Source organism: Moschus berezovskii, chromosome 20 (genome assembly GCF_049115385.1).
Source record: "Moschus berezovskii isolate FMDL1 chromosome 20, NW_MosBer_1.0, whole genome shotgun sequence".
In the NCBI taxonomy this organism is placed as follows: domain Eukaryota; kingdom Metazoa; phylum Chordata; class Mammalia; order Artiodactyla; family Moschidae; genus Moschus; species Moschus berezovskii.
Genome location: NC_142479.1, coordinates 26141040 through 26165036, shown reverse-complemented (window position 1 = coordinate 26165036; position 23997 = coordinate 26141040). Strand labels below are relative to the sequence as shown.

Below are 23997 nucleotides of genomic sequence, written 5' to 3'. Positions count from 1 at the left end.
ATTGGTCTTTACAACATTGGACTTTACTTTCATCACCAGTCACATCCACAACTGGGCATTTTTTTTAGCTTTGGCTCTGTCTCTTCATTCTTTCTGGAGTTATTTCTCCAGTGATCTCCAGTAGCATATTGGGCACCTACTGACCTGGGAAGTCCATCTCTCAGTGTGCTATCTTTTTGCCTTTTCATACTGTTGTGTCCTTGGACTGTGTCATTCTTTCAAAAGTTGTGCCATGTCCCTTTCCCTTCTGTTACATCAGCAACTACCTATTACCATCAGGAGGAGGAAGTCACGGACCTAGGACAAAGGCAAGAAGGGGAAAGGAGTGGGAAAATCAAGGGGCACATTGTATAGGAAGAAAAAGTGCAGGGGGACATCTCAAGTGCCACCTCTGCATCTGCTCACACGCTTGCCCTCCAAATGCACTCCTCAAGCCTCCTTTGCTGCTGCACACACCTGTATTTACCAAGCTATCTTGCTGGTCATATAATGAAAGCCCAATAATATCAATAACACAGAGTTCCTTTCTTTTAAAGGAGAAGCATCCTTTAAAAGGAAAAGTTGCTGGGGACTTCCCTGGTGGTCCAGTGGTTAAGATGCCATGCTTCCAGTACAGGGGGCACGGGTTCAGTCCCTGATCAGGAACTAAGATCCCACATACCATGAGGCCAAAATTTTAAAAATAAATGAAAAAATAAACAGAAAGGCTCTCACATCTGTGGAGGTTTAAACTAACAACCTTCTTAGAGATGAGGAATCTTGAGCCATAGAGAAGGCATGAATTAATCCAAGGTCAGTGGTGACAGTGGTGACTCTAACAATTAAGCCTGGGTTCCTTGAGTTATAAGCAAGATTCCTTTTAAAAACAAAACTCTCTTGAATCCTTGAAAACAGCAACATTTAATGGGTGTTTGCTATCTTCCAGGCACTGTTCCAAATATAATTATTCAATTGAATTCTCACTCCAACAGTGTAGGGCAGGTGCTATTCTTAAGTTAATATCTGCAGAACACAGGGAAAAACAGATCTGGTATGTTGAGCAGTCATTGCTGATAAGAAGCCACTATTGTTGCTGATCATGTTACGAAAACTCTTATTGGGAGCGGGAACTCTTTGGGTAGGGACAAATCCTTCCAGACACTGGCCAGGCTCTTGAACATCTTTTGGAAAAATGATGATTGTCTGTGACTTAACTGACCCTCCTCTAGCTAATGACTCTTTAGACAGAAATTGGTCACCTGCTAAGCTTCCTGACCTCCATACCAGAGTCATGAACTCACAGATAGTCACTGAACTGACAGTAATACCAGCTTAAGCCCTGGAGTCTCTTCGTGATTCAGTCTATAATTTCCAGCAGAATAAAATATGGAAAGATTCTGACTCCTCTTTCTTTACTGATATTTCCTTAATGAACTGATACACTTTGGCCTGAGTTGTCTGCAGGTGCCCTAATATAGGAAATAGAAAGGCATACATTCTCTTTCACAGAAATCAATAATATAGCTGCCAGTTCTGAGGACTGTATACATATCAATCCATATACATCAGTCTGTCCAACAACCCTGTGAGGAGTTGTTGCCTATGCCTGCTTATCAGATGAGGAAGCAAAACCCAGAAAAGGAAGGCAATTTTCTCAAGACACACAGCTAGCAAGCAGTGGAGCCACATGTAAATTGGATCTGTCATACTCTAGAGTCCTCTTTCTTACCTACAGTACTATATAAACATTGGTCTTATTTTCACAACCTCGGAATGACCGAGTGAACAGCCAGGAATAAGGGCCATCTGTTGTTCCTTAACTCTCCTAAAATCAAAGTTACAGTTCTAGTGGATGAACCCTCCCTTTGATCTGACTGTGTGCTCAGAATCTTCTCTAGATCAGAGCTGGTGTGCTCTGCTAATGAAAGCTTGACAATTAGTACCTGCTAGGTGAGGTAGCGGAGAAGGCAATGGCAAGCCACTCCAGTACTCTTGCCTAGAAAATCCCATGGACGGAGGAGCCTGGTAGGCTGCAGTCCATAGGGTCGCTAAGAGTCGGACACGACTGAGCGACTTCACTTTCACTTTTCACTTTCACACATTGGAGAAGGAAATGGCAACCCACTCCAGTGTTCTTGCCTGGAGAATCCCAGGGACGGGGGAGCCTGGTGGGCTGCCGTCTATGGGGTCACACAGAGTCGGACACGACTAAGTGACTTAGCAGTAGCAGCAGCAGGTAAAGTAGAATTCTGTGTCCTCAAAAGCTCATTTATCTGTGCCACATAGAGGAAATTTTCTAAGAATTTGGACTTAACCTGGTGGTAATGAGTTCTAGAGAAAAGCACTATCTTTGGAGTTTAAGCTTGGTTCTGCATTGAAATGCTGTTTGGGGGAATGTTACTAAACCTCTCCGTGACTTAGTTTGCTCATCTGTAAAATGGCAATAATCCTGTCTGTATTGGAAACCATACCGTCTGTCTTCCTAAATACATTGGCTCCCTGAATCCCTCTCCAACACACACACACACTCACTCACACACACAAACACAGACAGAGCCCTCAGCAACTTTGTTTGTATTGTTAGTTTGAGGGGGTAGAGGTGACTGACTCAAACCAGGGCAAGGAAATTCTCTCCCCTGGCATTTTAGATTTGGGATTGGGAAAAATCTAGCGCTTTCTGGACTCATCTTGAACTCGTGGGCTCAAAGGAGGCCATATTCCCCCTACCATGTGATCTGACAAACTGAGAAAGATGGTCAGCAGAGAAAAAAATGATGAAATAGACGTGAAAGTGAAGCAGAGATGCCTCCTTTGCATTTTGATACTTAATTTCCTCTTTCAGCAATCAGACTCCTAACCAGCAAACCACCTCACAGCCTTATTAGAATTAAATATGAGGAGGTCTTTAAGGAGCCAAGCCAGGAATAAAACCAGTGTTCACTAAATGGCATGTAGAAGTTGTTATGCCCTTCGCTCACATCTGCGGTGGGCTTCTATTCAGATACAGGTTTTGTTGACATTTTTTGTGTGTGACAAAGCAAAAAATTTTTTTTACTTTTTAGACCTATAAGGCTTAAATGTCTATTTAATTCACAGCACCAAATAGCTGCACACCAAGGCAAATCCAGGAAAGACTGAGGCCTCATTACCAAGGCTCCGAAGGCCCTGCTCAGCTTTAAGGAATCCAGAGGACAAGCTAAGCATGTACTTTCAGCACCAGCAAAACAAGGAACCCAACATAAAATCAGAAAAGAGAACATCTAAAAGGAAATGAATTTAATTTCAACAATACTTTTGAGTTTACAGCAGTTGTTAAATTTTTTTAGCCTATTTTAAAAATTGAAATTGCATATAGAGTGATATTCTTTTCCCTGTTTAGCATCTCTAAAAGTTTTTGGCTCTGAACTATTACAGAAATTAGACAGCAACCAATCTTACCTTTGGGATAGGTAGGATTGAGTTCTGGTAATTTGCCAAATTGCTTGATGAATAACCCATAAATGTAGCCCTTAACCCACCTAGGGGTATTCGCAATGAATGAGGTCAATGGTTTGCCCAAAGGACCTCTGACAGATGTATTTCAAGAACTGTGACAAATGGAGATAACAGGGCAGATCTCTTCCTGTAGCCCCAGAATCAGGAACCAGGGCCCCTGGTGAAACATCGAGTACAGCACTCTCTAAAGGGAAGTCAGCCATCTCTCCAAGGCCATACTAAGAGACTATAAACTGGTCCTGCCATTAACAACCAGTCCAGTCATTCGCATCTCACATTACGATAGCGATCATACAGGACACAGTATTGATGACCAAAATTCATACATGCCTCCCCTCCATTCCCGCTAACACTGGGGAGGGAAGAGGGCCCATTCCTCCCAAACCCAAGGGGAGTGTGTGTTTCAGAGAATCACTCCTCTAGATGAGGAGTGGGGAATGAAATTCACTCCCTAGCTGGTTGGTTACTGTAGCCCTCCCTCACCCCAGTGCTTCATGATGAGAGACACTCTGGAAGAGTTTAACGCGTGTATCAGGAATCTGGGTTCTCAGAAATGAAGGTGGACAGGATGAGGTGGAATGCCATGCCAGGAAAATGACACTGATCATACAGGCAAAGGCTACCATACCATACCACCTTTACTTAGGTCCTCAGCAGAAGAGAGAAGCAGACCCCACCCAAAGGAGACTAGAGTCACCTTCTTGCCACCAGCAGGTGTCCAAGGAGTGCCCCTGTGGCTGTCTTACCGCTCCTCCCTGCCTTCAATACCAGAGACGCCAGGGCCCAGAGCAGGGCGGGGTGAAAGGGAAGAGCAAGCTGTAGCTTCCCCAGCTAGCACCCTGCTCCTACGTTGTAATCACTGTCAGGACCTATTCCTCATGCCCAGCACGTGCCTGGCCCAGAGAAGACATCTGATACTTGTGTTCAAAAAGGAAGGAGGGAATGAAAGTTCCCCTACTCCAGTTCACCCCCTTTCTCAGCCAATCACTGCTCTCCTGGTTTAGGAGACTTACATGTCGGTCAGAGGAGGGTGTTCCCTTGACTCAGAGACTTAGGTAACAATGTGGCATTACCCAAGGTACACATGGTGTGTGTGTCACCTTTCTCAGGAAATGTCAGCTTCTGGGCAGGGATTAGACTCCCGCATCTCCTAGTCCCACCCCCGCCCGGCCTTTCATTCCAGCTCAGAGGGTGGAAGAGGATAAATTTCTGCTCTTCTCAGCCTTGCTGCGTTTTTATCCGAAGACACTCCGACAGCAGCATGAAGTTGGGAGGCTTCCTCCTGCTTGTGACCCTAGTCACCCTCAGCTCAGTCGTGCAGGAGCTTCAGGCTGCAGTGAGACCGTTTAGAATTTTTGGTGAGTCCATGCAGAAGGCAGTCTTTTTGGAACGAAGGAGCCAGAATGTAAGCCTTTGGGGGCCAGCGGGTGCAGGAGAAGGAGGGGAAGGAAAGAGAGAGGGGAAGGTATTCCAGGCAAGGAGTCACTGCAGGGACCCACCTTGACTGCAGGATCTCTGTGCTTCTGCTTTTACTTTCTCCCCTCCTTTCTTCCAGTCATCCCTCCGTCTAGACTCTCCAAAAGGGAAGACTTTGGCCCTCTCATTGGCCTCTGTCAATTTCCTCAGCCTCTCTCTCTCCACCAGTTTCTTTGTCTCTTGCTACAAATAAGTTGGATTGCTTACAGAAAATATTTTCTTAAATATGTGAAACATGATTCATCTTTTCCTTTTACTGCCAACATTCTCAAAGGAGTAATCTTCATTCTCTGCCTCATCTTCCCCATGACGCATCCCTTAATCCCCTGAAGGCTGACTGTAGTCTCTATTGCTGCCCCTACCACTCTCCCAGATCTTCTTTTTCACCTTTTTTTTTTTTTTCTTAAAAAAAATTTTTTTTTTTTTAATTTACTTATTTGGGCTTCCCAGGTGGCGCTAATGGTAAAGAACCCGCCTGCCAATGCAGGAAACATAAGAGACTCAGGTTCGATCCCTGGGTTGGGAAGATCCCCTGGAGGAGGGCAGGGCAACCCACTCCAGTATTCTTGCCTGGAGAATCCCATGGACAGAGGAGTCTGGAGGGCTACAGTCCATAGGGTCGCAAAGAGTCAGACATGACTGACGTGACCTAGCACACATGTGTTTATTTATTTACTTGGCTGTGCCAGGTCTTAGCTGCCGCACATAAGATCTTCCATCTTTGTTGCAACCTGCGGCGTCTTTAGTTGTATCATGTTAGATCTAGTTCCCTGACCAGGGATTGAACCCAGGCTCCTCACAATGAAATTGTACTGTCTTGACCACTGGACCACAAGGGAAGTCCACCTCCCAGATCTTCTTAACAAACCTCACAACTGTCTTGAGGAACCAGTTAAAGGTTAAAAGTCTTTAAGCTCTGCAGCATCTTTTTGCTTGCCATTCCATCAATTCTCCAGCTTTTTTCTCTCTTGGATTATCGTCACTGTATCTTCTTCTCCCTAAACGTCATTGGAAACTCTTGCCCCTCTCTTCTTTGTTCTTCCCTTACCGTTGGTTGCCAAATACCAGTCATCTTTGAAACTGGTTCTTACACATGTTCCTTCCTTTCTGAGCCTCACTGTCACACTGCCTTTTCAGCCCTGATTACTCCACGCCCGGCCCAGTGCAGTGGCTTCCTGACAGCTCTCCCTGCCCCTCTCTTTCTTCTGAAGGTTGCCTGCTTGGTGAATCCTGGTCCATGCTGTGCTCTCACACTAGTTAATCTTTGTAAGTAAACTGCCATCACCTCTCTCTCGACCTACCAAGTGAAATCTCATTCCTAGGTCCCTCTGTAACTTCATCCCCTGCCTGCCGTGGGCTTCTCTAGAAGCTCAGACAGTAAAGAATCTGCCTATGATTCGGGACACCTGGGTTCGATCCCTGGGTTGGGAAGATCCCCTGAAGAAGGAAATGACAGCCCACTCCAGTATTCTTGCCTGGAGAATCCCGTGAACAGAGGAGCCTGGCGGGCTACAGTTCATGCGGTTGCAAAGAGTCAGACATGACTGAGTGGTGGGGAAGGAAGCGCTGCCTACCTGTGTGCCTTGACTTCCAACTATTCCCTAGTACTTATCCAGCCTTCTGTTTGCTACTCTTCCTGTATTCCTTGTATTTCAGGGTGAAGAGTGAGGAGATAAGGCACCTAGGGTGCACAATTGAAGGAGGTGCTCACTCTCAGAGTGAGGTCTCAAGGGCCTCCTTAAATGCTGTGTCCTGGGTGCTTCATGCACCTTTCCCTAGTCCCGCCCTGTTGCATTTTCCCCTTGTGAATTTTTGCTAGTAATTCTTTTCTCCACCCTCCCTCTCAATTCTGCCTTTAAAAGATTCCCATACTTCAAGACTTACCTTTCCTGAGTCACTGGAAGTGACAACCTCTCTTCTGCAAGCCCCTTTAGTCCTTTGGATAAACCTCTCTCAGGACATGTGTCACATACTGCTTTGCTTTTAGAACTTTAAACATAAACTTTATCTCCACTGTGAGGCTCTAAGCTGCTGGAAAGGAATAACCTAATCTTACATCTCCATGGGCTTCGCAGTGGTAAAGAATCTGCCTGCCAACACAGGAGACTCGTATTTGATCCCTGGGTTGGAAAGATCCCCTGGAGAAGGAAATGGCAACCCACTCTCGTATTCCTGCCTGGGAAATCCCCATGGACAGAGGAGCCTAGCAGGCTACAGTCCATGAGGTGGCAAAGAGTCAGACATGACTTAGCGACTAAACAGACCAATCCAATCCACATATCCATACTTCCTGTATAACTTAACCTCTGTGCTTTGTACATAGTAAGAAATCGACAGGTATTTATGAGTGACCAAACTGCTGTGAGTGGAGACAAGAATTCTCCCATTCTCTCACCATAAATCAACAGCTAATAAAAGCATGGAGGGGCTGTATTGATTTTCTCTGAGGTCTGCAAGTACATTGTAGACATCCCACCAGGCTCCCATCTTACATCATCAGACATTGCTAATCAATTATAGCACTCTCTCTTTGAACCTGGACAAGGCGATCCAGCCTTCCCCACACAGCATCAGAACAGTCACCTCCACCGACCGGAGCTGACATTGGAGAGTGAACTTCATCCAGCCCTCCTGGATCTAAGGACTTCATTTTACCTTTGAGAAAGCAAAGGCCCAGGGACATTCAGAGACAGAATCAGGTGGAGAATCTCCTGATCACGGCTGAGTCACCCACCCAAGCATGGCACACATTCATCCACAGCTCTGCACACATTTTGTTAGAAACACTTGCAGGGTCTTAACCAGCTCCCTGGACCTATTTCATTGGTCCTCAAAGACTAACCTTGAGGCTCTGGGAGTGTGGGGAGCCTCCACTTGGGTCAGGAGTGACTCCTTGAAATCTGGAGATGGACTCTTCACGCCAGGGTCAGTTTCACCCTCTGGGATGGCAGAGGGAGCTTGGCCTAGGGGCCAGAGAGTCTGGGTTGGATCCAACTTCTGTAATGACTAGTAGGAAAGTCACCTCAGTGCACCCCAGCTGCCATGTCTGTAAAAAGGGGCCAGTCAGACTCATTGCACAGAGTGACTGCAGGGCACCCTTGATGACATTCAGCTTAGTGTAAGTCTTCCCTTCTCTGCCCCTGTCCTTGCAGAGAGAAGTGAGGGCAGTGAAGTGGGCTTCTCTGCACTTCCCCTCCACAGATGCAGTTATCCTCCTTTTCAAAAAAATTTTTGAGTGTAGTTGATTTACAATGTTGTGTTAATTTCAAGTGTACAACAAAGTGAATTAGTTATGCATGTACATAAATACACTCTTTTTTTTTTAAGATTCTTTTCCCATATAGGCCATTACAGAGTATTGAGTAGAGTTCCCTGTGCTATTCAGCAGGTTCTTATTACCTATTTTATACACAGCAGTGTGTATATATGCGAATCCCTATCTCCCAATTTATCCCTTCCCCTCTTATCCTCTGATAACCCTAAGTTTGTTTTCTACATCCATTCTGTTTTGTAAAGGAGTTCATTGGTACCCTTGTTTTTTTAGATTCCACATATAAGCGATTTCATATGATATTCCTCTTTCTGTGTCTGACTTACTTCACTCAGTATGACAATCTCTCAGTCCATCCATGCTGCTGCAAATGGCATTATTTTTTTTTATTGCTGAGTAATATTCCTTTGTATATATGTGCCACAGCTTCTTTATCCATTCCTCTGTTGATGGACATTTAGGTTGTTTCCATGTCCTGGCTATTGTAAACAGTGTGGCAGTGAACATTGGGGTGCATGCATCTTTTTGATTCACGGTTTTCTCTGGGTTGGAGAAGGAAATGGCCACCCACTCCAGTGCCCTTGCCTGGAAAATCCCATGGACAGAGGAGCCTGGTAGGCTACAGGCCATGAGGTCGCAAAGAGTCAGACATGACTGAGAGACTTCACTTTTTCACTTTTTCTCTGGGTATGCGCCAGGAGTAACTAATTATTCTGTTCTTTAAAACAGGCCTTGCTTTGTTGAGATTGTGTGAATGCATTGCTTTTCACTGAAATATATAAGATGTTGGTATTATTCTGTGATTAATCATTTATAAATTATATTACGTATTGAACTCGAAGAAGGTGGAACTGGCTGCTTAATCATGGGCTGGCCTCCCTAACAGCTGTGTTGAGAGCACGGCAGTTTTCAGCTGGTCTGTTCTAATGCAGGCACCTGTGTTGACCTCTGCAATGGCGACTGGGACTGTGGTCCAGAAGAGCGCTGTGTCAGCAATGGCTGTGGCCACATCTGTGTTTCAGGCTAAGGTAAAAACATCAGGTCCTTCCCTGCTTCCTCATTCCATGTTGAAGCCAGGCAGGCAGTACACTTGGCCCTAATGGAACTTCCCAGAAGTAGATGAGACAGAAGCCTACCTCTTGTGACCTCTCCCTCTTCACCCATCCTTCCCAAGAAAAAGAAGCACCTATCCCAGGATGGTGGTTTCCAAATAATTTCATTTAAAATAATTTCATTACCCGGTATATCCTAGAGAAATATCAGACTATTCATCTGAGAGGAAAAAAAAAGATAAAAATCACCCACCCCCAAATGATGTTTGCTTAACACTTTGGTGCATATTTTAAACAATTAACACACATGTATAATATCTATGTGAAAACAAGATAATCGTGTACCTATTTTGATTTCTTGATTATTTCACTTAGAAATAGCTAGTGAGAGAATTCCCTGGCAGTTCAGTGGTTAAGATTCCATGGTTCCAATGCAGAGGACACAGGTTCGATCCCTGGTTGGGGAATTAAGATCCCACATGTGGTACACTACAGCTATTTAAATAAAAAAAGAAATAGCTAGTAAACAACTTCTAATATCAACACTGATGCTTCTATCCCATCATCTTTAATGCCCTTCATGTGTGTTCCATGTGTGTGTCCACCATGTATGCTCGCATACTTAGCAAGCTCCATAACACACATTTAACATACTTATTTTTAATATCATTAATATGGCTGTAGTGAATACTGATTGGTGTACACACTGTTATTATCTGGAATAAATTCTAAGGTGTACAATTGATGACCAAGGAGTATGCTTATTTTAAGCCTTGGATGACATTGCCATAGTAAATGATAAGAGTCCCTTTCCTATAAAAATATTTCAGAGGCTTCACATGATAAATCCTTTACTGTCAGTAGCTATCGATTGAAAACAGTGCAAAATAAAAAAAGCTACCAGGATTCAGTTTTGATTACAAATTGTGTTAAACACAACAGAATCAAAACATACTTTTAAATAACCTACTTGTGTTCAGAATGTGTTGTTTGTCTTATCCACCCAGAATCCCTAGGGCATTTATGGCCTTGTTGGTTCTGGCAGGTTCTTATTGAGTCCCAGAACTGGAAAATCATGTCTCTCAATTGTATTCTGTGGATCCAGGTTCCCAAACGGCAGGTCTCATGCATAATTGTTTTGTACATTTCACAGGATGAAGACTTACCCTAAGGGCTCCCTTTCTCTAGTAATTGTTCATTCCTTCCTAGAGTTCCTATTTTCGAAGGTCCTTGCCCAGGAAGGCAGATGAAGACAGGGACCTATGGATGGAGTGGACAAAGGATGCGGTTGGGAAGAGAAAATACTTGTTTCTTTTAATAAATCATCATCATTAAAAGTACCCACAGTACTTGATTTGTTTGGTGAGGGATGATAAGGAAGAAGACGAGGCAATGGGGAATAGATGACATCTGTTGAGCACTTGCTATTCAACAAGGACTGTGTTATACACCCCACAAGTATCTAATCTATCCTGCAACAACCTTGTGACTACGCTTATTATCACTACCACTTTACATCTAAGGACACTGAAGTCTGGAGAAATTAATTTGCTCAAAGTCATCTAACAGACAAGTGTCAGGGCTTTAAGTATATTGCCACATCAAACTTTAAGTCCTATACATTACGGCATAGTGGTTAGGAGATCCAACTTGGAATTTCAAACCTAGGCCCACCATACAACTGTGTGGCCTTCAGCAAATGTCCTAACCTTTCTGTACTTCAGTTTCCTCCACTATATAACAGTATATACTTCATAGAGATGCAAGGATAAAAGCAGTGAGTTCACGTAAAGTGCATTGAATAGTGCCTAACACATGGGAAACATCCAATAAATGTTAACTAAATGATCATTATTATTATCAAATTGATGGGCTGATGACTCTTAGTCCTAATTTTCTAAGACTCTAGAACAGAACCCAAGGCTAATTCTCCTTCCTGGCCTCTCCGAGTTTATCTCAATATTAAAACCAGCCGCCCCACCTCCTGTTTTCCCCATTACAAAATGTGGGAGGTTAAAATTGACTTAAAAATTTTTATCTATGTTTTTCAGTCACAGACTTAAGATTCAACTGGTCCTGGGACATTCCCGGCTATCCAATGACTAAGACTCTGTGCTCCCAATGCAGGGGGCCTGGGTTCAGTCCTGATCAGGGAATGAGATCCCTCAAACCACAACAAAGACAAAAGAGCCCATGTGTTACAACTGACCCAGCACAGCCAAGTCAATAAATAAATTAAAGTAAATATGAAAAAAAAGAGATTCAACTGGCCCAGGTTGTTCGTAGTCTGATGTTGACTAATTTACTGCCTTCGTAGCCCCTGACAAACCATTTAAATTTTCTTTCAAACCACTTAAACTTTCTTCAGCTGTAAAAGGGAGAAATAATAATATCCACCTCATTTGAATCCTAAGGTTTATAGAACTTTACAGTATACAGAACATTTGATTTTCACATTAACCAACAAATGGCAAATAGGGGCTCTGAATAAATAATAGTGAATCCATTCATTCTGTCAACAGGTATTGCAGATTGCCTGTTACATCCCAGGTGGTACACAAGCAATGAGGATACAGTAGCGAACGAGGCAGATGGTATTTATGAATAAAGCTTACATTCTAGAAGAAGAAACAGGTAATAAGTAAATAAAGAAGATAACCACATTATGGTCAATGTTCTGAAGGTAGTAAGGATGTGAATTAGACATGGGGGAAGGGAATAAAATAAAGCCTACTGCCATTAAAATGATCCAGACCCTAATGAGGTGAAAAAAATAAAGTGTTAACAGGGTTCCAAAATGTGAAACAAGTGACAGACTTCCTTGGTAGTTCAGTGATTAAAACTTCACCTTCCAATGCAGGATGCAGATTCCATCCCTGGTCAGGGAGCTACAATCCTACATGCCTCTGAGTCAAATATATAAAACAGAAGCAATATTGTAACAAATTCAATAAAGACTTTAAAAAATAGTCCACATCAGGATTTCCCTGGTGGTCCAGTTGTAAAGAATCTGCCTGCCAATACAGGGAACATGAGTTCAATTCCCAGTCTGGGAAGATTCCACATGCCTTGGAGCAAGTAAGCCCATGTGCCACAATTACCGGGCCTGCACTCTAAAGCCTGTGCTCTGCAACAAGAGAAGCCACTGCAATGAGAAGCCTGTGCACCACGACAAAGCATAGCCCCTGCTCACCGCAACTAGAGAGAGCCTGCATGCAGCAGTGAAGACTCAGTGCAGCCAAAACTGGAAAGAAATATATTTTTTAAATGCTTAAAAAAAAAAAAAAGATCTGCATCAAAAAAAGAAAAAAACCTTTAAATTAAAAAAAAAAGTTAAATTCCAGAATAAGGCTCCAGATCACTTTATGCAGAGTTTATAAAAGGAAATGTCTGTGAACTTAGCACCCTTTAAAGGCTCACAGTCACTGTAAGATTATAAAAATATTGAGGGTGAGGACAGGTGAGGATGTGTGAGATTTTCTTAGGAGAGCTTTCGTCAAGCTCTGAGTTCCATAGTTTGGAGGTTACTGTCTAAATACAAGCCAATTCCAAAAAGTTTCAAAGCCCTCCCTGAGAGTTTGATATGTTTCCTTCAGTTGGTAATCACCATGGAGTAGGAATGTTCATTTCCTTTGAGAAACCACACTGCCATCCAAAAGGATATGTTCCATCAGAAATCAACAGACTGGTATGGTTTACAACATCTGAGTTGTTCAGTCTTGAATAACACGAATTGTGGGTCACCCACGTGTCAACCTAACATGAGCCACATCAAACCTTGGTTCTTTCCATGGTTTCTTTCACTCCACCTTCTCTATGGTGACGACCAGGCCTCACCTCCTTCTGCCCAGTGTGTTGGACATCTCTTATGCACTGCTTCAAATATTCTTGGCCTTACAATCTTATTCTAATTATTGCTATATGCTGTGCTTAGTCGCTCAGTTGTGCCTGACTCTTTGCGACCACATGGACTGGGACTGTAGCCTGCCAGACTCCTCTGTCCATGGGGATTCTCCAGGAAAGAACATCGGAGTAGGCTGCCATGGCCTTCTCCAGGGGATCTTCCCAACCCAGGGATCGCAACCAGCTTATCTGCTGCATCTACTAGCTCAGCACAAGCTAAATTGTCAGGCTTCTGACCCTACTGGCTCACACCTCTCACTTTTGCCTCAACTTCTTTGTATATGCAACAGCAGACTTCTGCAGGAACTGCCACACACAGATGCATGCTCAACCCAGAAGCTCTGCAGAATTAATGCTTAGTGGGGAAACACTTGACAATAGAGGTCAAAGGCTGGCAGATATAAGCTCCCCACTTCCATTGCTCAGGACAGGGTTTCTGAGACCAGTCCATAAGCCTTCTCATAACATCCCAAAGATTCAGCAATCATTCACCCCTTGCAATCAACAACTTGATAGCACATGTTATGTATAGATTTTCCTTTCCTCTTCATTCTTGAGTAAATCACTCACACATCGACCTCACTTGAGGCTCTGCTTTAGAATTCAAACTAAAACATCAGTGACTAGTTCTCAGCACCTTATCTCTGAGCAGATGTCTGAATATCATACATAATATGTATGTATGAAACATATTATCACACACATACATAAGTATACAAACTACCCAAGAATAAACAATAAAACCAAAGGCTTCAGAGAACTAGCTTTTAAATATATATATATATATATATATATATATATTTATTCCTTTGGCTGTGACAGGTCTTAGTTACAGCACTTGGGATCTTCAGTCTTCTTAGGGAGATGTAGGATTTTCTTCAGTTGTGGCATGTGGAAACTTTAGTTTCAACACGTTGGAATCTAGTTCCCTGACCAGGAATGGAACCCAGGCTCCAAGCATTAGGAGTATGGAGTCTTAGCCACTGGGCCACCAGAGAAGTCCCACAACTACATACGTGTTTTATTAAAACACATATATTTAGCCGACTTGAGGGGTTTCTCTAAGAGTCACAGGTGAGAATTTGTTTTATAGTTGCATAACTCAAATCCCTAGAGTTCGTTTCCCAGTCTGCCCAAATACAAATTTCAAGCCTTCACCTGTCCAGTGACTGAAAACTGCTCACCGCTTTTAAATGTTTATTTATTTTGATCGCCTCTTTTCAAATGGCTATTTTCTTTTTCTTCCTTTCAACGTTTCAGGAAATCTTGGGGCGTCCAATCTCAACCAGGTCACCCTTAGGCAAGTTACATTTCACATGGTTGTTTGAACTCCCAAATTACTTTTGTGTGGTGAGGCTGCTTTAAGATCTACAGGATTCAAGGTCAGCTGCAAAGAAGACTGGGGAACACAGTCTTAACTCAGGGTGGTTTTATGTCTGGAGAAAAAAAAAAAAATAGGGGCTCCAATAGGATGTAAGAAGAGAAGAATGTCGAACTAGCAGTTTCCGCCACTCCTATCCACAGCGGCCCCTCTGCAATCTTAGGCCGAACCCGAAACGGGAATGTCAGCCCCACCCAATAACAATCCCTCCGGGGGGTAGGGACAAAAATACAGTCCTCGCTTTTTAGTCAGGGTTCAAGGAGAGGCGGGCGCTGAAACAGTCTCCCTGAAAATTTCTGATACGCTTTCACGATTCGTTTCCATGGCAGAATCCTGTAGTCTCAGAACCCCTCCGACCTCAGGTTCCGACCCGAAACAGCGATTTCCGGAACTGGCGCGCGGAGGCGGGGGCTGCCCCGGAAGTGTTTGTCTGCTGTCCTACGTAGGAAAGATGGCGGCGGCGCAAGTCGCGGGTTCCCTGCCAGGCGGGCCGCCGCCAGAGACGCCGGGGGAGCCACCCTTCGAGCAGGGGTGTGGGTTTCGCTGTCTGTCGGCCAGGCTTTGCGCCCTTCGCCCGGATGACAGCAGTTCTGGCCGCACGGAGATCCACCTGCTCTTCGACCAGCTCATCTCCGAGACCTACAGCCAGGGCAGCGGCGTGGCCCCGGAGGTAGGCCCGCTGGCCTGGGCCCCGCCCTTCAGGGAGCTCTGCCTGTGGCCTTTTCCCACCCTTGCTTCACGGTGCTTAGTCCCAGGCTTGTTTGCCCCCGCCGACCGTGGTACAGTCTCTAGCCTCCTCTTTCTGGAAGACACTGCGGTGCCTGGTAAAGTCGCTTCTTCAAAATTCCAGCCTGCTGACTTGTGCCCTGATAACATCGCAGGGGTCATCTCTGGTGCCGCCTTCCCGTCCCTCCGCTCCTCGCATTCGGAACTCTGTGTGTATAAAATTCCCTACTACCACATTCTTCACTTCACCGTGCACAGTTCCAGGGATTTTGGAACCTTGGATGTTATTAGGTGTATTTTATTGATAAATATACGGACGCTTACAAGGGTCCACTCTAATATTGCTGGCAAAAGGCAGAACTAGAATGAGAACTAAGTCTCAAGAGTTTTGGCCATTTTCTGTTCTGCCATGCTAGTTCCACCCTCTCTGCCTGTTTAGAAGTACTTTTCGTATATATTATTCACACGCATCAGGCCTTGGATACTACTTACTAAATTCTGTAAACCCAGTCATGAGCAGTCTTCCGGTGCTCACAGGCATCTCAGACTTGACAGTTCTCAAAAATTAGTTCATTATCTCCATACACCCACTCCATCCCCAATCTGTCGCGTGCCCAAACGCATACAAACATATAGAGTGCACCCAGTCACATAGGACACAGGTGCAGACACTGGTTCTTCACCTTTCCTTCCTTCCACATCCTTCCAATCTGGATTCTTCAGAATTTATCTAGGAAATGTTTCTCAGTTCCATCTCCTGCTCTCTTATTTGCATTGCCAGTGCCTTAGGCAAGATGACTCTCCTGGACTGTTCACCAGTCTCCTCTAACTTATTGTCTGCAGCCCTTCTGCAAACCATTATTTGCTCTCCTGCGAGAGTGGTCTGGTCTTTTGTGGGAAAGAAATCTCATTAGAAAAGTGAAACTCTGACCTGGGAAGATCTTCAGTGCATATTGGTAACTGACCAAAGCAGAGTTACAGTATGAGACCAGTATAGGGTGGGGAGGGCTTGAAAATAAATAAACATTTATAGATGCAAAGAGTTCAAAACAATGTATGGGACAGTTTACAATGCAGTAATAGTTTGTGTCACCAGGGAGCAGAGTGGAATTAAGGGAGGAGTCGGAGACTTTTGCTTTATTTGTATAGTTTGTGCCTTTCCAGTCTTCTGTCACTCTTGCTTTTGTGCCTTGTGTGCAGTCATTTGCAAAGTGCCGTTCCTCAGGCAGGTACTGCACCTACAGCTGTTCCAGACCTGCCCACTCCGTTCCCTTTGCTTGCATTTTCTTTACAACCTGGTCCGGCAGTTGTACTCATCCTTCAGATCATTCTAGGTTCTGTTTAAAAATTGTCTCTACAGGACTTCCCTAATTACTGTTTCCCCATAGAATTTACAGTTAATTCTTTCAGCACCTAATTCACTTTAATTATTTGTGAGCAGTATTTCTGTCTCCCTCGCTAGATTGTGAGCTCTTTGAGGTTCAGGAATATGTTCACGTTTGGAGCCCAAAGACTTGGCACACTACCTGGCACAAAGCAGGTGCTCAGAGCCTTTTAGTTCAATAAACAGCAAGAGATGAATGAATGGTGTGATTTCGAGATAGTTTCCTTTAAAAAAAAAAAAAAAGATTTTCTAACTGCATTAAATTCATGCACGTGTCATTTCTAATTTTCCCAGTGGCATTGCAAATTTGGTTTGCTTACCTTTGGTGTTTTTAATTTTGGTGTGTGCTATTATAATCTGGAATCCTTTCTTAGGTTTTTTATTTGTGCTGTCTCTACATATGTAGAGACTCTGTGGCGTCCTTGACCCTATAAAAATCATTGATTCTTTTCCTTCTTTTTTAACACATGCTGTTTTTATGCTGTCATCCTACTCTCTGCCTCAAATTTCATCTTAACTCATTTTGAGTGTGAATGTTCACTTTTAGTTTCTCATTTGGCTGTTAGGGGTGGGTCTTCCCTTGACTAATAGGTGTAGCACCTTTTCATTGTCTTTTTTTTGTTTTTTTGTAGGATGTCAGTACTCTTCTTGTCCAAGCGTGTCGACTCGTGCCTCTTAATCAGAATCATCTTGTCAGCAAACTGTCTCAGCTTATCCACCATTTACTTAACACATTACAGGTAATCATGTAGATAACTGTAGAATTCAGATCATGAATTTTGAGAATAAGTAACTGCCTTTGGGATACTACATCTGTGGTAAGAATGATAGGCTGGTCTTTTCAAAAGCTGTGCAAATATGAGAAACAATTGCCTTACTAAGAATTATATCAAAACAAATATCAGTTCAGTTCAGTCACTCAGTCATGTCCGACTCTCCGCGACCCCATGAATCACAGCACGCCAGGCCTCCCTGTCCATCACCAACTCCCGGAGTACACTCAGACTCATGTTCACAGAGTCGGTGATGCCATCCAGCCATCTCATTCTCCGTTAAAACAAATATAACTGACCAAAAAAAGAAAGTATTCTGCCATTTGTCCATCAGAGGGATTCCTGTCTGTCTGTTTCAAGGAAACCAATATTCAAGCCCCCAGACCTTAGAATTTTTCAGGAAAGATGTATTAATATTTGACTAAAGGTATAGCTAAGAATAAATTGAAATATCCCCAACCTCTTTCCTATCAATATTTTTTTCCCTCTCCCAAAGCTACTATTTTTGTCATCTAACCTAAGAAGTTGCTTAGCGGCGGTGGGGCCCTAGATAAAAAGATCCCTGGTATCTTTTTTAGGAACAGTTAAAAAATTGAGGCTGTTATTGTAAACTACTACATGAGTATTTGAGTGTAGTTAGCACAAAACTTATCAACTAACATTATGTAATCTGAAGTGCTTCTGTTTGCAAGAAACAGAAGCGACAACCCAGAATAGCTAAATAATTTTTTTTTAATCTTCTTGCATCACACGCCCCAAGGAATGCAGCTTTAAGGGCACTGAATAATTAAGAAGCTTTCTGGCATCTTTCCATTCTGCCATGCTAAGTGGATGGGTTGTCCTGAGCTAATACCTCTCACACTCATAAGATGCCTAAAATCCAGGAATCCCATGGAAAATAAGTAAACAACACCCAGCAGAAGCAAAAGAACTATTTATTTTAAGAATGAGGACGCTTACCCCCCAGACTCTCCAGCAGATTTTCCCTGATATCAGGCTGGAGAGACCTAGGTGGTATTAGGACCCCTCTGTAGCTGTCTGAATTACCATGATTGGCTTAAACCAGGGATTTCAGCCTTTACTGCTCATTAGAATCACCTGGAGGACTTCTGCTCCCTAAATGATTAACAGTATGCAGCTCAACCCTTCTGTCAGGGTTTCTCATCTTCAGCACTGTTGATATTTTGGATTGGATAAATCTGTGTTATGAGGGATTGTCCTGTGCATTGGAAGATGTTTAGCGGCATCCTGGCCTCTACTCACCAGATGCCAGTGGCATCCCTCCAGCTGTGACAGTCAAAAGTGTCTACAGACATTGCCAGGTGTTCCCTGGGGGACAAAATCGCCACTGATGGAAAACCACTGTCTTAGCAGAATTGGGATTTACCTTCAGGTCTCATCTGGGAAAGGTGGACATCAAATAAGATCAGTCCTCTGCCAGCAAGGAAGGAGGAGATGAATGCTACAGGTGGCCAACTGTGTCTGCTACATGTGACTTCCTAAATGAAATAAGATGGTTTTAGAGTTTAGAATTTTTCAGACTAATGTGGTGGCGTCTGAATATTGACTATCCTTAGCTATGTGTGCTAATAAGTCACTTCAGTCGTGTCCGACTCTATGGACTGTGACCCTATGGATTATAGCCTGCCAGGCTCCTCTGTCCGTGGGATTCTCCAGACAAGAATTCTGGACTGACTTGCCATTTCCTTCTCCAGGGGATCCTTCCAATCCAGGGATCGAACCTGCATCTCTTTTATCTCCTGCATTGGCAGTTGGTTTCTTTACCACTAGCACCACCTGTTCTTACCTGGAGAATCCCAGGGACGGGAGCCTGGTGGGCTGCTGTCTGTGGGGTCGCACAGGGTCGGACACGATTGAAGCGACTTAGCAGCAGCAGCAGCACCACCACCTGGGAAACGTGCATTCTTAGCTATATCATCTTTCTAACACTGACAGTTAGAAAAGTTCCTGATCACGCATGGCACCCACAATCCTGAACAAGTTTCTGGCATTTGAAGACAGTTTATTTCAGTTGTCCATGAATTGATACTTGGATTAGTGTACTTTATCCAATAAAATCAAACTCCTTAAGGACAGGAATATGCCATTTCTTCCTGTTATATTCCCCAGAAAATGTTATAGCAGAGACATAATAGCTATTAAGCAGGCATATTGAGTCACAGTGTGTTTGCCAAGCATTTACCAGGTATAAAGAAACATAGTTGAAACCAATACAACATTGTAAAAATTAAAAAAAATGTCTTTTCAGTGGATCGAGACTTAACATCTGTGTATGTACAACTGCCACTGTCTGGTTAGTTCAAGGAAAAGTTACAAGGACTTTGCCAGGTTCTATTTGGAGTGGAAGGAGTAAAGGGGAAGAAGGGAGCAGGCACTGGGGCAAGGAGGAGGTTCTCTGGATCAGACTTTCAAGGTCTCTAAAGCAGATCTTCCTGACAAAAAATATGGACACATGCATGCTCTCTCTCACACAGCTTGATTCAGGTAAGCATTCAAGTCTGAAAAGGAATATTTTTTTAAAAGTTAGATCATATATATTTTTTCCTCTTGATAGGTGATTGTTGACGAGCAGAACCTGGATTTTCTGTTGGCATATACTATTTCTGCTATTCAGCAGTGCAGTTCCTGGACACACATGCAGATTCTCCAAGCTCTTGCAGCCCTGGTTTACTGCAATGGCTCAAAGTGTCAAAAGGTAAACTGTGTTCTGTCTTTCCTTTGAAAGGTCTGTTCAGCCAAATCAAGACGAGAGAGCTTCAGCAGCAGGCTTGGCTGAGAGTACTGATCCTTACTGATGTTTTTTGGCATATTTTTGTATTCCTATCTGAAGGATTTACCTAGCAACTAGTCTTTTGGTACTTAAATTCCCTTTAGTTGAAAAAAAATGAAATCTGTTCAAAAAATAATATTTTCCTAGCAGCTTTTCTTAGGCCAACATTGGCTGTGGTTTTGTTTCAGTACCTTCCAGACTTGCTTGGCAAGAGTGGACTCTTGATGAAGTTGAGCGACTTGGCTCAGTCGGACCCTGAAGTTAGGAGAGCTGCAGTGCATTGTATGGCAAACTTATGTCTCAGGTATGTGGATTCAATCAGATTTCCCAAGCTATGATAAGATAGGACCTCTCATGGGCCCTTTGTAGGTGGTGCAATCTGTCTGAAGCCAGAGTCAACTTTGAAAAATAATCTATGTTGCATTTCTCATGCTCTTTGCTAATAAGAGCATCTTATGTTGTTTATTTTTAATTTTAACATTGCTTGTAAAGAAAACTCATAAAGAAGTAAAGAAAAAAATAGGCTAGGGCCTTATTTCTAAAATATGGTGAAAGTGATAATATGTGCAGTGTGTCGAGGTTTTATTTTTCTGTTGGTATAAATTGTAACTGTATTAAGTCTTTTAGAGAGATATATTCATATGAATTTAAGCTTTGGTGAGATACATCTGTCATGGCCAATTTATTCAAAGAAAATAGAACCAGTACCAGCTGCCCAGTTCTGGATTCGTGCAATAGAAAGTGAGCAACCCAAGCATGAACTGGTGTGTAATATCTTGTCTCCACATTGCCGTATTGTTCAGTGGCTCAGGAGGCAGGTCCAGTGGTGTGATTCTAGCTGAACATCTGTATTATTTCCCTCTAAGAACCGAAAATCAGAATAAAAAAGATTTCTTCGTTCTTGTTTCACTACAAACTTCTGTAACTTTTCCCTGTGGAAACCATTCTTCTTCCTGCTCATTCCAGCTTTGTCCCTGTCCACAGCAGTAGTTAACCAAAGTGCATAATCTTCTGTAATACAGTTTGATTCAGGATATATCCCAATTCCATTAGTCAGTGGTACTGTTACTGTTACTCTTTTGCAAGCCCTATTTCAAAGGTAACTGCATTTTGAGTTGCTTTCTCTGTATGTGTTTTAGTGTGCCTGGACAGCCGTACTTGGAGGAGCCCTACCGAAATATCTGCTTCCAGGTTTTCTTGACCACTTTACAGTCTCCAAAATCATCTGACATGGATGACATCACGTTCTGCATGGTAGGTGAGACTACCTCTAATCTTATGGTGGTTACCGATATGTCTAGAAGCAGCATTGGAACGAAAGCTGCTGTTAAGAGTTTACTTTGGTTGCTGTATTAGTTTTGTCTAGAGATACATGCATAAGGGGAATGTTTATAACCTAAAAAGGCTGAAATCATCTTTCATCTTTCAAATTTAAATCACAAGAAATTGTTTTTGTTTGTTCTGTTTTGCCATTGTTTTTTGTTTTGCAATTCTAAGTTCTTAAAGCTACTTTTCCACTCCTGACTTTAAAAGCTGTACGGTTTCAGACTAGTGACTGTCTTTTAGATGGAAGGGAAAGGGGTGGATTTCAACAAAATCTGTAGTATTTTATTTCTTTTCTAAAAAATCTGATGCAAAGATGATAGTTTATTGAAGTGATTTAAATTCAATAACACTTTTCAAAAATTATAGATCAAAGCTGGTGAAAATTTCTTATATAAAGTCTGCTTAGATAAAACTACTGGGAGCAATTTGTTCTCCACGCCCCCAGGTTTTTTTTCCCATATTTCTAAAAAATGAGCATATTTTAAATGGGATCATATTTAGTGTGCTCTTTTGCAGCTCTCCTTTTTAAAGTTAATACATCTTGAAGATCTTTTTAGTAGCTGTTGATGTACCTAATGCTTTGCAGCTGCTATGGCTGGGAGACCTTGGCAAGATCTTGAGCCTATGTGTTCTTCATCTCTGGAATGGGACAAAGGTTATAACTACCTTGTAGAGGTCTTATGAGGTGTATGTGATCTAAAAGCATTTAAAATACTTGGGAAAGTGCTTGCTGTTATTGTTAAGTTTCATATGTAGCAGAAGGTTAGCTTCTTAAATAATCATTGTCATAACTGATGGAAATGAAAGTTTTTTCCAGCGTTTCTACTACTCTAAACAGTTCATATCCTCTCCCTGTAGAGTGTTTTTCTTAAGTACAGAATCCTATAAATGAGATTACTGGCCAAAAAGTTAATCCTGATCAGAATTGCCCTCCAGAATCCTGTTCCCACATGCATTCCTTTTAAAAGCTGCTGTAAAAAAAAATAATAATAAAATAAAAGAGCTCCTGTGGTTACCACATGATAAAAGAGATTTCCTGTTTCTGATCTCCACCACCACATTTTTATTCCTATCATATTCTTCCCACTAAACATCTTTTTTTTTTTCCTTTCTCACCATTAGTATATGCTAGCTTAGGAACATGTACGAAAAGACCACTCGTACTCAATAAAAGCACTCTATTCTTCTAGAAAATAATTGGTAGTCGATCATCAGTTCTCTTCTCTGGATCCTCTTCTTTGCTTTTCTCTCCCCCTCCCACATCTAAAGTTTTTTTTTTTTAATTGTCTAAAGGCCTTTTCTTTTCCATCCGACAAAGTGCTAGAAAGTTGATCCCTGGACAAACAGATTTCCTTTACTCTAACTTTTTCTCCTTTCTCCCCCGAGTTGTTGCAAAATGCCTTAAAAGGTATACAGTCTCTGCTGAATGGTGGGAAGATGAAACTTGCACAGACTGAGGAGCTGGGAGCCCTTCTGGCTGTCCTGAAGGTAGGGCGCTGCCTCTTTAAACCCCAGGGCCCCACTGTGGTTCGCGCCTTTCCTGTTTACACCTCAGTCATAAGGACCGCCGTACCTCTTTACTCCAAGGCCAGCTTTAGAATGTCAGATTTTAAGAGAGAAGAATAAAATGTTCATTTTCAAACATATTTAAAATTAAGAACTGAAAAGAATAAGTCTTGCTTTAGTAGATTTATCAAAATTCTAAAATTTTGTCAGGCCTAGTTAATGAGGTATGACCTGAGATTATTTTAGGTTATCTTGAATCTGTTTGGACTTGGAAGAAGAACCAGATATTCTCTTTGCCTTTAGCTCCCATGTAGTAGGCAGGCCAGTCAAGATATGTATCATTAGGGGGACTTGCCTGGCAGTAGAGCAGTTAAGACTCCACATTTCCAATGCAGGGAGCCCGAATTCCATTCCTGGCTGGGAAACTAGGATCCCACATGCCGTGAGGTGCTGCCAAAAAAAAAGACGTGTATCATTAGCCTGTCATCCTTTGGCTTCTGAGCCTGCCAGTCAGTGGGAAAGTCAGGTCAATCTTTCTGAGGATCCAGCTGTCTTCGTTTCAACTGGGAAAGAAACATAAGAACTTTGTGGTGGTCCTAGGTCAAAGCCACGTGTGATAACTTAGCTTTATCATGACTGAAATTTTGATTTTTTTCCTGTGCCATCTCTGCTGCTTCCAAATACATAGAAAGCTAGATTTGGATATGGATATGAGAGATGAGTTTTAAAAAATTACAGATAAAATAATTAGGTAAAACTTATTGGATAATTTTTTTAAATAAGCGAAAGTAATAAGTAAATAAAATTTAAAGTTAAACCTAGCCAAACCAGATCTCTCTGGACTAGATGAGATTAAACTCCTCTTTAAGCTCTAAACCTTCAGGGTATCTATTTTCTATCCCATTTTAGTTTTCTTTGTAAAGCTTTTAAACAT

At 42.6% G+C, this 23997-nt stretch overlaps 1 protein-coding gene and 1 long non-coding RNA gene across 3 annotated transcripts in view; both read left to right on the top strand.

Moving 5' to 3' along the window:
* The first annotated feature begins 4674 nt into the window (after positions 1–4674).
* On the top strand, positions 4675–10613 carry LOC148774651 (uncharacterized). Its single transcript, XR_016035394.1, has 3 exons — positions 4675–4832; positions 9154–9249; positions 10483–10613. It is a non-coding gene; the product is annotated as an uncharacterized LOC148774651 (long non-coding RNA).
* A 4371-nt stretch (positions 10614–14984) lies between these two features.
* HEATR6 (HEAT repeat containing 6) overlaps positions 14985–23997 on the top strand; it is a 32792-nt gene continuing 23779 nt past the window's right edge. Inside the window, exons 1-6 of one of the 2 annotated variants that reach the window (XM_088828670.1) lie at positions 14985–15227; positions 17300–17407; positions 20016–20156; positions 20420–20535; positions 21371–21485; positions 22944–23045. In XM_088828670.1, coding sequence (XP_088684796.1) covers positions 15009–15227; positions 17300–17407; positions 20016–20156; positions 20420–20535; positions 21371–21485; positions 22944–23045 — 801 coding nt within the window. In that variant the 5' untranslated portion in view covers positions 14985–15008. The remainder of the gene's footprint in view (positions 15228–17299; positions 17408–20015; positions 20157–20419; positions 20536–21370; positions 21486–22943; positions 23046–23997) is intronic. The other variant, XM_055400795.2, reaches the window with a different exon arrangement.